Here is a 15,651-nt window from a genome sequence, read left to right on the forward strand (position 1 = left end):
AGTGGCTTTGATATTTATGAACTGCCTCAGCTCGTATCTGAAGTGTCTTGAGGGAATTCTAATGGAGCTCGCCACATTTCAGAAACTCAACGTTGTGCCGATGACAGTTGCCGCAGCTTTTTCTAAAATAGCGATCGGGGGCGTCTCAGGGGCACGTATAGATAGCAAATGTGATTCCAGCTGCCTCTGTGGCATCCCGGTCTTAATGATAGGTCTGCTGATTGAGTGCAGCGTTTCTCCTCAAAAAGCTTTGAGCAGCGGATCGGGTTGCAGGACCATTGTTGACGAGAGCTGCTTTTTGCTCTTACATGAAATAAACAGCTGATGGGGATTACCCAGCTGTCGTCGTGGGCTCTGAGGAGGGGCCCCGAGTGTGTGTGCGTGTGTTAATTATGTGTCTAAGTGTGTCTGAGCACATCCCAAATGTTTGAGTTAAATTCCTTTTCTTTCTAATTTAAGACTCCTCATCCTTTTTGTTTTTGTTTTTATTCAAGTACTGTAGCCCTGCTTTTCACGTTCCATGTGATGTTCCTGTTATAAAAACCTTACTTTTAATTTTAAAATGATGACTAGTTCTATATACTGTCTATGGTACACTAATAATAGCAAACATACAAAAACAGGGGCATTCCTGAACAAAACTGTGGACAGAAACCAGGAAGTCTTTAGTTCAAGTTAAATGAGCTCCGACTACTGATTTACTAACTCAAACAAAGGAGGACAGTTTAATATTTAGATCAATAAGGATGTGAGGAAGACGTGTTCAAACTATAACATTACCTGGAGTTTTTTTATTTCTTTTTTTAAATTAGAGTTTTTATTTCATCGAGTTTGTGTCAGTGAATGTTTTCATGTGTGGACACACAAAGAAAGATTCAAACCAAGCTCTCCGCAGGCGGAACTCTCAATAATTAAGCTGCCGACCACACAGGCAGGACAAGAGCAGCAGGAAGTCATCAGCTGAGCAACAAGGCAGGACTGTTCACTTCTAAGAGCAAAATCAGAGCTCAGATTACACTCACCCCATCTTTATTTTACACAACTTATTCAAAAATTCACAATCAAAGATTTACACAAGAGCTGAATGCAAGACCAAGATTCTAAGACCAAGGCTTACAAATTTATTTATTCCTAAAATCACCAAACTCGTCGAGGATCAAAACCAAATTTGCATCTGGCTCAAAGTTGCGTCACGCGCCTAAAACTAAATTCATTTAAACTTAACGTAACTGGATTTGAATCAAATCTATTTATTTTTTGTACAGCACCCTAAAATGACTTTTCTGTGATTAAATGAACAACTGAATTGAAATTAACGTGTTACGCAATAAGAACGGAGTAAGAATAACGTCAGTAAAGGTGGTGTTTCATTTGGCTGTGACTGTTGGAGACCAGTTGGCAACTCAAGCTTCACTCGATGCGAGAAAATGTGCAGATATTTCGCTGCTGTCTCACTGAAAACAGTGTTTGAATCAAGCAGCTAGTGACTTGTGTGGCTGCTTTTTACACAGCCAACCTTTGAAAATTACAAGTTATTTTTGTGTGCAAAACTGTAGTGTAGGTGGTCTACACTATTTTGCATCAAAACCATGTTTATAGTTCAATCTGCACAGCTGTAGTTCTCTTTAGAAGAGTTGGAGATGTCCGTGAAAATCAAGAGTGGTTCGAGTCCACTCTGGCTATTTTGAGAGAAAATTTGTCACACAAACTTTTTGACTTTTTGAACATATTCAAAATTTAAGCGGCAAAACTTCAAGCCTCTGTGACTCCTGAGGACGCTGAGAGCTGCTGTGAACGTCGCAAGACATACTGGAGACTCCCTCACGAAGTGGGATACTACCACAAGCTTATAAAAACTGTACAAGCATTGTCCTGTGTGTGTATGCATGTGACTCTGGCTGTTAAAGAAGTTTCTGATAAAATTAGGAAGTTGCAGTCACAGTTCACAGAGTTTACCCTTTGGCTACTTCATGCTGTGAAGGGCCACATTTGAATGCCAAACTTGAAATGCACCCAGTAAGCTAAAGTGACTATTTATTGAGGACTGACCTTCAGGAAATTGTTCCCTGAAAGCCAAAATCAGCGATCTGCCAAAACTGAGGAGAGTGGAAAGTTCACAGAGCACGACGGTGGAAGGAGGAGACAACAGAACTGCTCCAGTTCTCATCAGAATAGTAGCAAGGTTGCACAGCAGGACTTTCATGGGATTGTGCGGGATGCATTTTAAATCTCTGTCACGTGCACGCTGCAATTTCCTCCCTCCGATGTCCCTGAAGGGGACTAATAAAAGGGATCAATTACTTGATCCCCCGCTTTAACATACTCTGAGGATCACTTACCACAAATAATGCACCGTGGACCTCAGAGGCATGAAGAAACTCTGACTAAAGTTGGGTCCAATTTTGGGGGGCGTCTGCAAATGATGTCCTGGAGCAGTTGAGAAAACAAAACATAAAAAAGTGCAAAGAACACGAAGTCCAGGCAGATCATTACCCACAAACAAATGCCTTTGCTTGGCGCTGACAGAAAAGGTAATGAGCTGGCTGGAGAGGTGATGGGTGAGTTTAAACATTTACCTCTGCCCTTGTCAGGTTTGAGTTTAGCAGTGATGTTTTAACAAAACGGCAAAAGGCAAATAAAAGGCATGAGTACAGATTAGCAGTTCTGCAAATACTCCCTTATTTGTTGGCTACGCAGTAAAAATACACGTTGAGGAAAGGCGTTTTATATTTACAAGAACTTTCATTACTTTCTCAAAAACATTTAGTTCACATATTTGTAATAAAAAGTACCCCATCTGTATCATTTTAACTTTATCTTGCCCCCACACTTGTTACTGGTCCACTGCAGGTAAAACTAGTCGTTTAGATTCAAACATAAAAACTAAAGCAACTGAGTACAGACAGACATTATAGTGTTCATGATAAAAATGAAACAAAAAACAACATTTTGCCTTCTCACATAACCAGTTTTAGGCTACTGGTTTTTATTTTATGTTTGTTGCAATACTAAAGATAAAATCTTTGACACATTTTCCATTTTTTTTGCATTAGTTTTGTTTCAACCGGGCGAGCAGTCAGATGGCTGACAGAAGACATCCCTTTATGCAAATGATCAGTGACTAAATAAAACTCCTGTCCAGATGTTCTGCACTTCACTGCTTTCTTCCTTTTTCACTGCTGTTGTTTTTCTCTCAGCTTTGGCCTGAACGCAGCTGTGGACGTCTAAATGAAATGGTTTATCTCTAGGTTTCACAGACTCCTTTTGTTCATGCTGATTATTCAGACTAATACTCAACGAGTGCTTTAACAGATCTCAACATTTTCTTTTTTTTTCTAATTTAAATGTGTACTTTTTGTTTTTATTTCCCCACGATTCTAACTCGACCGCGTGGCACTTTTGTGTGACAGTTTGAAGTGGGCTGATTGCCAAGATGTCCAGATCCACAAAATCCATGTCGAGATCTCGGAGCCGCTCGAGATCCCGATCAAGATCCCGTTCCACTTCTCGGTCCAGAAGTCGCTCCCGGTCCAGGAAGCATCGTTACAGGTATGAACCCGCTCCTCCGCTCTGAAGGTTTAATGTTTGTGGCTGTAAGATCAGGTGCTGAAGACGCCAACATCACAATAAGTCAGTATTAGACTTTAAGGATATTTATACATGAAGAACGCCTTCATTCATATAAAACTTGTAGCTGTATGAGGTGAAGCTCTGCCTCTGTGCAACGTTTGACTCAGTCCTCGGCAGTAAATCCTTTGTTAAAGGAAGTGGATGTGACATTCTGTGTCTACTGTGCTTATGGGGAAAAAAAAAGATTTAATTGGAAGTGTCAACAATTAGTTGTGTTATATTAATACATCTTTTCTTGTTATCACACATCTTCTGACTGATCCCTGCATGACCTCACCTCGTCTAGTCTTTTATGAGTGCGGCTCTAATTTGAATAGAGACAACAGGCATGCTACAGAAAGGTTTGAAGTCTGACTGCAAACAGAGGTCGGCTTCTGTTAAAGAGGAAATTTAATGTTGAAGAAAGAGTTTAAATGTTGGTATAAATTTAGTCAATCCAATGCCGTTTTCGTGGCTTGAGAAAAACATTGACACGTTACTTAACCTGGAAGAGAAAATATCAAAATATTTTCCAAGCTTTTCAAGACGGCAGTATTTATTCGTGCAGCCTGAGTGAAAACCTGAGTCCGAAGTGTAAAATGCGTGTGCTTAAAAAACAAACAAACAAACAAAAAAAAAAAAAACACAGAGAGCCTCCTCTGGTGCATTTGTTTTTCTGGCAGAATGACGGTGGCGAAGTAAGAAAACGACACGGTGGCTCAGTTCGTGGTTGCTCGTTTTAAAATGAGATCATAAGATTAGATTACTTTGTGCATTTACATAAAATGGAAATTTATCTTCGGTGTCTAGCAAGAAAGCATGAAGAAGAGGCTTGGAAGCTTTACCCTTCTGAAAAGCATCACCTTACACATGTGCAAATGAGTTCTGTGGTGATGCACACCCAGTGTGAGGAGCATAAACTCATGTGTTTACTTCTATGTAAACAGAAATTTACATAAAATACTGAGGAGGAACCCCCCCCCCACCAAATTTACATATTTACGCAGAAATAAACTACTTACAAAAGCAAATTTACATTCATTCTGAAAAATGTTTTGACTGATTTGTGTCTACTAGTTGTTTTTTTGTAGGCAATATATTAATTGTTCTTCTGAAAAATCAGACATGATGTCAGCTTTTGGCTGGATTTCTTTCTTTTTTTTTTTTTAAAGTTGGCAAACTGCTGTGAATAATCAGCTCTTCTGTCTATGACATACAGTTAGTAATCACATATTTCTGAGTCTACAGGGATCAGAGTCTACATTTAAAAGACAACACACACAAGTGAGTCCGTTTTTAAACCCACAGAGAGTCGTAGAAGAAGCTGAAGTAAATGTGCTAATATCTGCAAAATGCTGGTGGGAAACAAGCTGGATTCTGAATTTGAAAACAGTAATTCTTTCAAAACTCTCCCTTAATCTTGTTGAGAAGCTCCTGTGAGTGGGAGTCAAAGGATTCAAGTAGGTTTTTTTTTTTCCATCCTCAAACAGTCCATGTGACTCAGAGCTCCACCACAGCTGTCCTCAGTATCTGTAGCTCGTTCAGTGGGTGTGCAGCACTGCTCAGTGCGCTGCCGTCTCTCTGTCGCTCTGTATTCCAATGGCAAAACACTCCGGGTGAGTTGTGTGCTTTTTTGGACTGTTTATGAGGCTTTAAAATGTATTTGCATGTACTGTGGCACAGCTTTGCTGCCTCAGTGTACAATAGTGTTCTGCAGGATTTTGCATGCATTTTATTTAGTCAAATTCAGCATGGTTGTTTTCTGCACAAATTTTAGGTGATAAAACTGAACTAACACCTTTATAAATTTGAAGGTCTAACTGGAAAAGAAATAATCGTACAGCTGAAAGCTGAACACTTAAATATCCACACAGAAAGTTGTGAATATAGTGCTAAAATGCAGCTTCACCTTAAATAAGGAAGAACAAAAATAATGTTTGATGAAATAACTTGTGTTAAAGTTTCAGCTTTAAGTGTTGAATTATCAGAAGTGCAGCAGAGCCACCGTATGGATGTGTGTGAAACTGCAGCCGGGCTCAGAGACACTGTTGAGTCTCTGCTTCCACCTTGCAGCACTCCTTTGTGGGCCTCACTCGACATGGAAACCCAGATGTTAAACACAAACATATGCTTTCTCACTCACAACTGATAGCCACTGGAAATAACTGATTTTTGCTTACAGTGCTGTATGCCGTTTCATGAAAGGTATTCGTTTCCATATGTTGAAGCCATAGCAACAGTTTGGAACGTGTTCAAGTTTATTAAAGAGTTTTTGGTTTGAAGTGGTGATTTTACTCAGAATATTGATTCATCTGCAGTTTTATTCATATTTATTATTAAAACTTTATTATTAGGTTGACATGTTAATTTTAATTATTTTTTTGTAATTTTTATTTTATTTTTTTTAGATAAGCCTTTTATATTGACTCGTCAAGAGAATACCAGTTTATGTAAAAGGTGGTATCTCACTGGGATGCAACTATTTGAGGAACAGCATTCATGAGTCTCCTGAATGTTTTGCAGCTTTCACAAGGTTCCCAACTTCCTTGTGAGAGTCACAGAGGTGTGCAGCACTGCGGCTTGAGTTTTATGTTTAAAACATTTGTACAACAACACTTTTCTATGAATAGTTGCAAAATTGTGGTGGCTGTCTCCAACCTGTCTCCAGAGCTCTAGAGTTGTATTCTGACACCTGAACAGGAGCACTCCTCTGACAGAAAACCTCCAAGGCAAATGTCCAGCTCTAAAAACCACACGGATAAGAAATAATTATTGAAAAACTGGTTATTTCAAAAGTGTACTCCAGTAGGTTAAATCAAATGTGGTTTTTGCTGCCAAGATGGATACAAAATGAGCTGAGGTGGGCAGCAGCATAATGTGCATGGCCAACAATGCGGTTTTGCAAGCCATGTACACAAAAATAGGCCGTTATGTTCAAAAACTTGCAGCTCAAAACACAGCCACATGGCTTGTTGGTCACCTGGCTGCAAACACTCAAGAGTTCAGTGACACTGAAATGGAAAATTCATGTATTGTCTCGTAATTCCGCCATGATTTTGAGCCACTAACGAGTCTCCCAACAGTGGCAGCTGAGTGGGATACCACCTTAAGTCTGTGTGCATGCACTGTCTGTGTCTTTACGCAGTTTCCATTATGTGAGCCAAAATCTATGTATGACCCATCAACAGGTGGCAGATTAAAGGAAAAAACTGCAAAGCGTTGGGCCACCGCTTGCTGCCAGAGCAGTTTTAGTTTACCGTGGCAATGGTTATACAAGTCTTTGAAATGCTACTGGAGTTATGGAACACCAGTCATCCCAGAAAAGTGACCTCAGTTGGGGTTTTTATGATGGTAGTTGAGAAGTGCTTGTCCAACATGGATCTAAAGTCTCCAGTAGGAGCTCGTATTTGCTGAGATCTTGTAAGTGCTAAGGACATAGGCTGTGATTTGCACACTATGTCCTTCATACCCTGTGCTCAGGTTTCACAGAGTACAGGAGTTTATTGATTTTAAATGACATGAGAACATAAACCACACCAGTGAAATGCTCTTATAGTATAACAAAGTTACCAGATCCTGTCATTGCAAGAGTCAAGAGTTCACATTTTTATTTTAATATTTCTGCCATGTATGTATGAAAGTCTTTTTGAAACTTCACCCCATTTTGTCCTCTCCCTCTCCTCTTCTTAATGGCTCTAGGTCTCGGTCAAGATCTCATTCTCCATTTTATAACCGGGAGAAGAAATATCCAAAGGCGTACCAAAACAGCCGGGAGTTCCGAGGGTATAACCGTGGTTTCCGGAGGCCCTATAACTTCCGGGGCCGTGGAAGGGGACAGTTTTTTCGTGGACGCTACCAGCGTGGCGGATATTACAACAACAACAACAACAACAATAACTATCGCCCAAACTGGAAGAACTACAAGCAGTATCCTCAGAAACAGCAGCAGCAGCAGCAGTTTAATCATTCACGGGGACGATCGCACAATGTGCAGAAACGCTCAGGAAGCCCCCCTCAGGATCACTCTCACTGCTCTGACAGATCCTCTTCTCCTTTATCCAGACACTCACAGCATTCTTCCTCCTCATCGCACTCCTCCTCTCCAAAATGTCGGCCAGCCTCGCTGGTGGCTAATCAAAACTTTAAAGATGTCAATGAGCAGCAGCTGGCCTCCAATGAAGTCCAAAAGGAAGGAGGGGGGGGTGAGGAGCCAGGGGAGCATGTTGGGTTATTGGCAGGAGACGCTAGAGAAGGTGCAGACTGTGGGAAAACTGAGAGGACCTGGCAGAGCCTGACAGACTGCAGCAGTCCAAAGAAAAACAGTCCTGTGGCCAGCACTGCTGTTATTGTTGGTCAGAGCAGCCAAACTCTTGTTCAGTCTAGTCCCACAAAAATCACAAATGACACCTGCAATGGCTCCCCCATGTGGGAGAAGGCATCTGGTTCATCCTCAGCAAAAAAGCCCTCAAATGAAGGTCTGAATCCAATGCTTCCCAGCTTTGACTTCTTCTCCTCTGAGGAACTCCCAGATGGAGATAAAATGGCGATCTCCATAGCTTTCAAGAAGTAAGTCTAAGTCATTTGTTTCCTTTATTAAACTGCCCATCAATGTTATTTAGACATTTTGTTTTCTGTGCAAGCTTTATTGTAATCGATCATAGAAATCCATTTTCTTAAAGTTCAGAAACAGAGATTTTGTACATCTGCTTTAAAGAATTATGATTATTTATCATGATTTTTAAAATTTGTCTTGATAGATGACACACATACCCAAATTTTCATTTCACAAGAATTTAAACATTTATAGTTTAATGTTTGCAGTTGTCTTTAAAGCGGCATGGCCTCTTGAGCATAGCTCTTAATCTGTTTTTTGTTTTTTAGGTTCCTGGAGGAGCAAAACAAAAAAGCTAAGTGTGCTTGGGAAAACGGAAAGAAAATAGAGGCAAATGATGTGAATACTGAAAAAGATAAATTGAACGGGAAAGCCTCAGCAGTTGTTTCTGATTCTGTATCCAAAAAGCACAGAGAAAACACTGAGAAGGAAATGTCTCTGAACAGCTTTTTGAAAGCCTCCCCGTTTTTGTCTGCTGAGGTAGAGGAAGACGATGAGATGACATTTAAGCCATCTTCAAAACCCCTCCACAAAGAGTGGCATAATGGTGAAGAGATCTCTAAACCAAAGAGCAAAGTCACTCATTCAGCTCAGAAGCTGTTTGAAGAGTGCTTCAACAAGTGGCAGAATGCCGCTTACTCTCAGTTTAAAGATGGTGAACTCGACACCCCGACAGAGGAGACATATCTGAGTGGAAAGCAGGAGAAAGCCATCGCTGCTGCTTTTGCTAAAAGAGAGGTAGCAGGAAAATTTGAAGAATTGTCTCCAAAAGTGAGCTGTAAAATGAGAAACATGGCAAAATCTCCATCTGATCAATGTTCGGAGCCACCACTGAGACAGAAGTCTGACAGAGAGTTGTTTACGGTCAGAGGGGTTGACTTGCCTCCTATGTCCTCAAGAAAACAGGAAGCAAAGTTTAATGTAAGAATGGATTATATTGGAGATAATCTTACGAGGTAAGCTCTAAGGAATTCATTTAAGTTTTTTGTGATTTATGCCATCTACAACTCTGTTTCTAAAAAAAGGTTGCAATGCTGTGCAAAATGTAATTTAAAAACAATAACGTAGCCATTAGTGTTTGAAGCCCCATGCCTTTTATTTTTTTAAATGGAACAAAGAAAATGTACATAATGCTAAAACCAAAATTAGTTTTTGAATAATAATAGCTTTATATCTGATACCAGCGACGTGATGGGACAGAGTTTTATTACTCTGCTGCATCAACTCTTAACAACTCATGAACTAACACTAAAACACCAACACTGGTTGAAAACTCAGGAGATGTGATTGGTGGAGTTTGAAACTAACTTTTAACAGGTCTGCCTTTTTTTTGTTTGCATCGAAATATTTTCAGTAGGTGACTGACCCAGACTGCAGACAGGCCAGCAGGAAAAAGAAATGTGTTGCTGAGAAAAAACAACCATTGTCTTCCTAAACTAAGCAGGACTTTTAACATAACATTAGATTTTTCTGCATTCTGTGTATTTAAACCAACGACTCTTAACACCACCATATAGTGGTGGGAAAATACTACTCTGTGTGAGACTGGATTACTGAGAGGCAGGCTGACAAAAGTAAAAAAAAAGTTTATTACTAAAGCTATCACAACATTTCATGCACCAATCAGCCACATTGGATTTTGAGGTTGGGGCTGATCAGAAATCTCCAACTTTCTGAGTCGAAATTCCAACTTTGGAGTAGATTTCTTTTGGACTTGGAACTTGGAAAATTCAGACTGAGTACAACTACAATGCTCCATAACAACTTGCCTTTTGCAGATGCAGCAACAGTTTTTAGTGTTTTTGGAATTTTAAGTGACAATCATGATTGTTACAGTTCCACCTGAAAGCCTAAATATCATATTGCTTTGTTTGGATTATTTGGAATTTTTAATAATATTATAATTATTATAATAAAATAATATTATGCTCAATTAGAAACACTGTTGTTGAAACTATTCATCCACACAATCTTATAGAGGTGCCTGCATCGTCAAACTTTGGAATTGCTAAAAGTTGGTTCTGTTAGATTTACAATTCACACAGCATCTCATCTTTTGAAAGAAACAGGGTTGTAAACAGATTTTTTTCCAGCCTCTTTTGTTAAAATAAAAAAAGAGCACTGAATCAAAGACTGTGCTTATATCATTTCAGCTCTTCAGATATTTTAGCTGAAGAGCGGCAGCTGTCCCAGGACCTTGTGCAGGCCTCAAAAGTGCAGCAGGAGTTTCGCTCCATCTTTCAACATGTTCAGGTTGCTCCGTCACAGAAGAGCCCCTCTGAAATGTTTGCTCAACACATTGTCACCATTGTTCACCACGTCAAAGGTGAGTCTCGCCTTTCTAAAGCATGCCTTGATTTCTACACTATTTCACTCAAGTTTCTTGGTAAAAAAAACAAAACAAAGAAACAACATCTACTTTTCATAATCCCACTTTCTAACGCAGTATTATCTTAAGCCATTCAAGTTACAGAAAGTATGCTTAAAAAAAACCTTCCAGTCAGTGGAAACTATAAGTTAAAAACTAAAGACCTAAATTCTTCAGTAACAAACAGTGCAGGATACCTGGCAGAAAAGGCAGTATTACCCAGACAGTCTAATAAATAGCCCACATATATCAATAGCCTTTATTTTTTCTCAGCCCAACACTTTCCATCCTCTGGCATGACTCTGAACGAGCGATTCACCTTGTACCAAAGGCAAGCTGCAGAGAAGGAAATGATGAAGCCAAGAAAAAGCCCAGAGATACACAGGTAGAGTCGCCTATTGAGTGACCCCTCTCACCTTCAGTGTGCTGTGGCTTCACGTCTTCTTTTAAACAGCTTTCAGGTATTTCTTTCACCTTTCCTATCTGATAATCAACAGACTATCATGCTTGGTGGAGGTCAGTTTTGTTTCCCAGTGGTTCTGCTTTGCTTGTTGTCCACTTTATGTTGCTTCTCTGGTTCAGTGTTGGGGTTATTTGGTGGTGGTTATGGTTCATGTAAAAGCTTAACATTGAACTTCTACTGTGTTCCTTTCTCACAGGAGAATTGATGTGTCACCAAGTGCTTTTAGGAAACACCCTCAGCTTTTTGAGGCGATGAAAAGCTCAGAGGATGGGACTTACAAGGTGACTGAACACTTTGCAGTATGACATATGTTGGAAAGACAAGCGAGCAAGCCAGATGCCTTTAGACTACACGCTTTTAAAGCCTGTGGCATTTCCTGAAGAGAGATGGTCAAAGTCTAAGAAAGAAAAAAAAGGCACTTTGACCTTCTTGTTTGTTGTATTGCCTCACATGGTGAATTGTTTGTAATGTGGGCACTAGCCTGGCTGAGGCTAATAAATCAAATATGGTCAGGAATGGAAGCATCCATGCCAAAGGTGTCCAAAGGACTCCTAACAAATGTCTTTGTAAGTATTCTATAAAATATAACATAAAAAATTAACATTAATAAACAAAGAACAGAAATAACCAACACTTTATGGACATTTATGCACATGTGCTAATATTCACATGATCAAAGAGATAGTCCAGGGTTCTGTGGAAAGATTATGATTATTAACGGTTTTACCAGTTGTAAATAGCTCTGTAAATGACCTCAGTTTGGAGAAATGAAATTTAATTCTGACCAGAGTGACGAGCTAACAGCTACTCCAAGAGAGGTCATGACCAAAGTGGATTGCAGCCGTCCTAAAACAATCACGATTTCTTCAAATTGAAGTAGTTCAAAGAGCTGTTTACAACAGGCAAGTTATTATTCATCATAGCCTTTCACGTCAAGATCTGAACTATCCCTTTAACTTTGAGTTAGTCCTCATCTCTTTATTGCTATATTTGCTTAAACCCATCAGTTCAGCCAGCAAATGCAGAGAGCACACATTAAAAATATGAGTAGAAATAAATCAGGAAGAACAATCAGTTTTTCCAATAGTTTTCACTATTACTAAAAAGCCATTAAGGTGGGTTTACATGCCAAGACCTAAAGTGCATATACACTGGATTGAATTGGATCAAAATAGTTTTAACTGGACTTTATTTTAATGAATTGGACTTAACTGGATCATAAATGGGTTGAATAGGACTGTATTTAATTGGGTGGTGTGAATTGGCTTTATACCAAAAAAAAAAAAAACTGAATAAATTAGATGTTTCTTATTGTTTTCCAAGCCTTTTTGCAGCTATTGGGCATTTATTGTGTCAGTATGGTATGATAATCAACTTTTAAGGAGATAAAAACCTGTCTGAAACAAACAAAAAAAAAAAAAAAATCACCAGCCTGCCTGTTCTCAAAGTACCTTTTCCCCTAAATGCTTTGCTGTGAAAAACCTGAAAGCAACTTGTTGCTGAAGCTCCAGAACCTAAATTGAGGCAGAAAATTAATCGAAACATTAAAAAGACATTTGAAGTTGATGATGATGATGATGATGCCGTTTGTCACTTCAAGGCTCCCTCAAGGAAATCAACATCTCCTACAAGCACTTGAATGCATCAGTCAGAATGTCTTATGAGACAACTTTGATTTAAAACAAAGCTGATTTAATGTTGATGATGGATTATTCAGCTGAGGTAAACCTGTAGTCTTTTTAAGTTGATTTTCATACTGTATTGAAGTAGCTGCTTCAAAATTAAAGAAAAACATATTCTGTAAATGTTTTTGATAATGGTTGAAGAAAAACAGAGCACTGAGATCTAAATTGCTTGGCATTGTTCAGGTTACCTGACTCTTGTCTGAGTTTTCACACTTCTTCGTTGACTTCCTTGTTTAGTTTCCACAGGAGCTTTGCAGAGAGCAGCCAGATAGGGTCTACATGCTAATCCGAAGTCTATCCACGACGTTGTGATCTTTGTTTTGATTTATTCAGGATGCCGGAGAAAAAGTTAAAGGTGACCCAATGGACCTTCGTTTGGACATTGAGCGTCGTAAAAAATATTCCATGCATCATAAAGATTACAATCAGGAACGGAGAAGAGATACTGGGAATTCCACAGATTTTAGCCGTGGGAGATCTGAGGAAAACCTTTCAAAATACCGCAAGATACCAAAGTAGGTGTAACTGACTGACAATTAAATGTTTTGAACTATCTGCACAAAAACTGTTTGCATTTATTGTCAAATGCTCTGAATGATTTTTTTATTGTTATTTTTTATTTTTAGAAAAAATTACAAGAAACGCTCTCGCTCCAGTTCATCCTCTTCTTCCTCATCTTCCAAATCCCATAAAGATGAGCATTTACCTCATGACAGTTTTGAGGTGAAAGATGAAGTCTTTCCAAAGGCCCAGCTTGGTCAAAGGGAGTTACCAGGAAGTACTGAAGGAGCACGGCCACCAGGAGGATTTGTGAGTTTATTTAGGAGCACGGTTTGGTCGGCATAGTTTGGTCAATATCAGCTCTTTTTAAAATGATCCTGTTTTTATCTCTAGTTTCAGAAAATACAAATCCGTGGGAGAGGTTGGAACAAAGGCAGTAATCAAGGAAACAGTTCATACAGTAGCCATATGAACAGGGCAGGACATCCAGAAACTGACGATTGGGATCCAAAATTTACTCCCAAGAGCAAAGCGTACTACTTGGTATGATTGATTTCCAGGCTCATCTGTTTTTGACTGGCTAAGGTCCTCTACATGCTGTCAGACGGAACCACATATACACTCAGCAAGGCATCTTCACCACATCTAGATGTATAAATGCATTGAGTTGGTGCCATGTGATTGGCTGGTTAACTATTTGTGTTAATTAGTGATTGAACAGGTGTACCTAATAAACTTAGACGGTGTGTGTAGCTTCATCATATATATCCTTGTTTCTTTGACACGTCTTTTGCTTCTTTGTAACTTTTTAGCATGATGACAGAGAGTCCACATGGATGGAAACCCAAAAGTGAGGTCAGGGTAGCCTTCCTCATGGAAGAGCAGGATTCATCATCCGAAAGGCCACTGGCAGTAGCAACACGATTAGCCCCAAATGGGCACATGATAAGTTACCAACTGGGAGCAATGGGGCAAAGAGAGAGGAGGCAGATCAGGACCACAAGGAGGAAGATATTGATGGACAGAACACTTGAGCAGTGAAGCAATCATGAAAAATCTTAATACTGTTTGTGTCCTTTTAGGATCTGAATGAACAATTTCATCCATGATCATTATTTCCATTTTAGAGCAGGATACCGAGTTTAGCTCAATATAACCACCATCTCATACATCAGGATAAACGTTGTGACTAGTGGTAGCACTGTGTAACATTAAGTTATAAAGTAGTTTTTTGTTGTGTTCTTTCATGCAGCATTTTTATAATCTTTAGATGTTTCTCGTTAAGGTGAAGTGAAGTCCTTAATGTGTTTTGTATGTTGAATCAGTAAAAAAAGTTACTTTACATTATAATCAGACACATTTGTTTGACAGTGAAGAAATGCTTTTCTAAGCAAAGACAAATTTTTATTCTATAATAAGAATAAATTATTGATTTTCCATGTATACATTTGAAAAGTGGTGCCTTATCTAGATAAAAATCACTGCATAAGTACAGTGTACTATTAATGTTAGCAAAAAACAAACATTAAATGACCCTGATCTGACAGTGGGACCAATCTCTGCAGGGTCAAAGGTTATACAGCAGTCCATCATTACACAACACCACTAGCTATTAATAGAAGAACTGTCTTAGGTTGAGTACCTACACATTTAACATGCTCATAAAACAGTCAGACACTTTGCTTGATCTTGAACACCACTTTGGTGAATAATAAAAATTGACAGAAGTCTCTTTTTTTGTCATTGATCTTTTATTTGACCTTTTTTTCAGCTGGAAAGCCTGGAGTTTGGGTTTTGTAGTCATAGAAGATTTGCTTTTATTACTTTAAACATTGAAATATTTTCTAAATAGTGTTTGAAAACTTTTGAGTCCAAAATATTAATCAGTTTGATAAATTGTGTAAACATCTGAAGAAAAAAAAAAGCTGGATTTGCTCTGTCTGTAGTTTGTAACAAACACAAAACAAGAGGAGTAGAATAATACTCATTTGTTCTGTGCGTTCTCTCTTTTTTTTTTTTGATTTAATAACAAAAAATAAACACTGGTCTTACTTGCACAGTACTGGCCAAGAGACTGAAATTACCATGTAACTGTTTTTAAAGATGGCCTTTTAGAATATTGTTTCTGTTCTTGTTGTCACTGTGTTTTTCATTGAGATTCTAAATTAAAGATACAATAATTATAATAAAGATTGCTTTTTTGTGTCTTATTGAAACAAAACACTGATGTTGGAAAGCAAACGTAATATTTTAGGTTGTTAAATGTCATCAAAAAGATTTGGAAAATAAAATATATAACTGAGGAAACACCTGAATTCATTCCTTGTTTCTTTATATTTTGCTTTAAACAAGCAAAATCTAGCAATTCTTTATACTATATGCTGGTGTAGATTCTCAGTCATCCAGGCCATGG

General features: G+C 38.7%; 1 protein-coding gene across 1 annotated transcript in view; it reads left to right on the plus strand.

Moving 5' to 3' along the window:
• The window catches only part of thrap3a (thyroid hormone receptor associated protein 3a), a 19,587-nt gene extending 4,159 nt beyond the window's left edge, over positions 1-15,428 (plus strand). The window contains exons 2-11 of the mRNA XM_037980200.1: positions 3,411-3,549; positions 7,309-8,175; positions 8,491-9,177; positions 10,375-10,547; positions 10,863-10,974; positions 11,249-11,333; positions 13,071-13,252; positions 13,364-13,547; positions 13,632-13,781; positions 14,051-15,428. Of these exons, the coding sequence (XP_037836128.1) occupies positions 3,434-3,549; positions 7,309-8,175; positions 8,491-9,177; positions 10,375-10,547; positions 10,863-10,974; positions 11,249-11,333; positions 13,071-13,252; positions 13,364-13,547; positions 13,632-13,781; positions 14,051-14,092 (2,598 nt within the window). The 5' untranslated portion in view covers positions 3,411-3,433 and the 3' untranslated portion in view covers positions 14,093-15,428. The remainder of the gene's footprint in view (positions 1-3,410; positions 3,550-7,308; positions 8,176-8,490; positions 9,178-10,374; positions 10,548-10,862; positions 10,975-11,248; positions 11,334-13,070; positions 13,253-13,363; positions 13,548-13,631; positions 13,782-14,050) is intronic.
• The last annotated feature ends 223 nt before the right edge of the window (positions 15,429-15,651 follow it).

This window comes from Kryptolebias marmoratus, linkage group LG16, assembly GCF_001649575.2.
Source record: "Kryptolebias marmoratus isolate JLee-2015 linkage group LG16, ASM164957v2, whole genome shotgun sequence".
Lineage (NCBI taxonomy): Eukaryota > Metazoa > Chordata > Actinopteri > Cyprinodontiformes > Rivulidae > Kryptolebias > Kryptolebias marmoratus.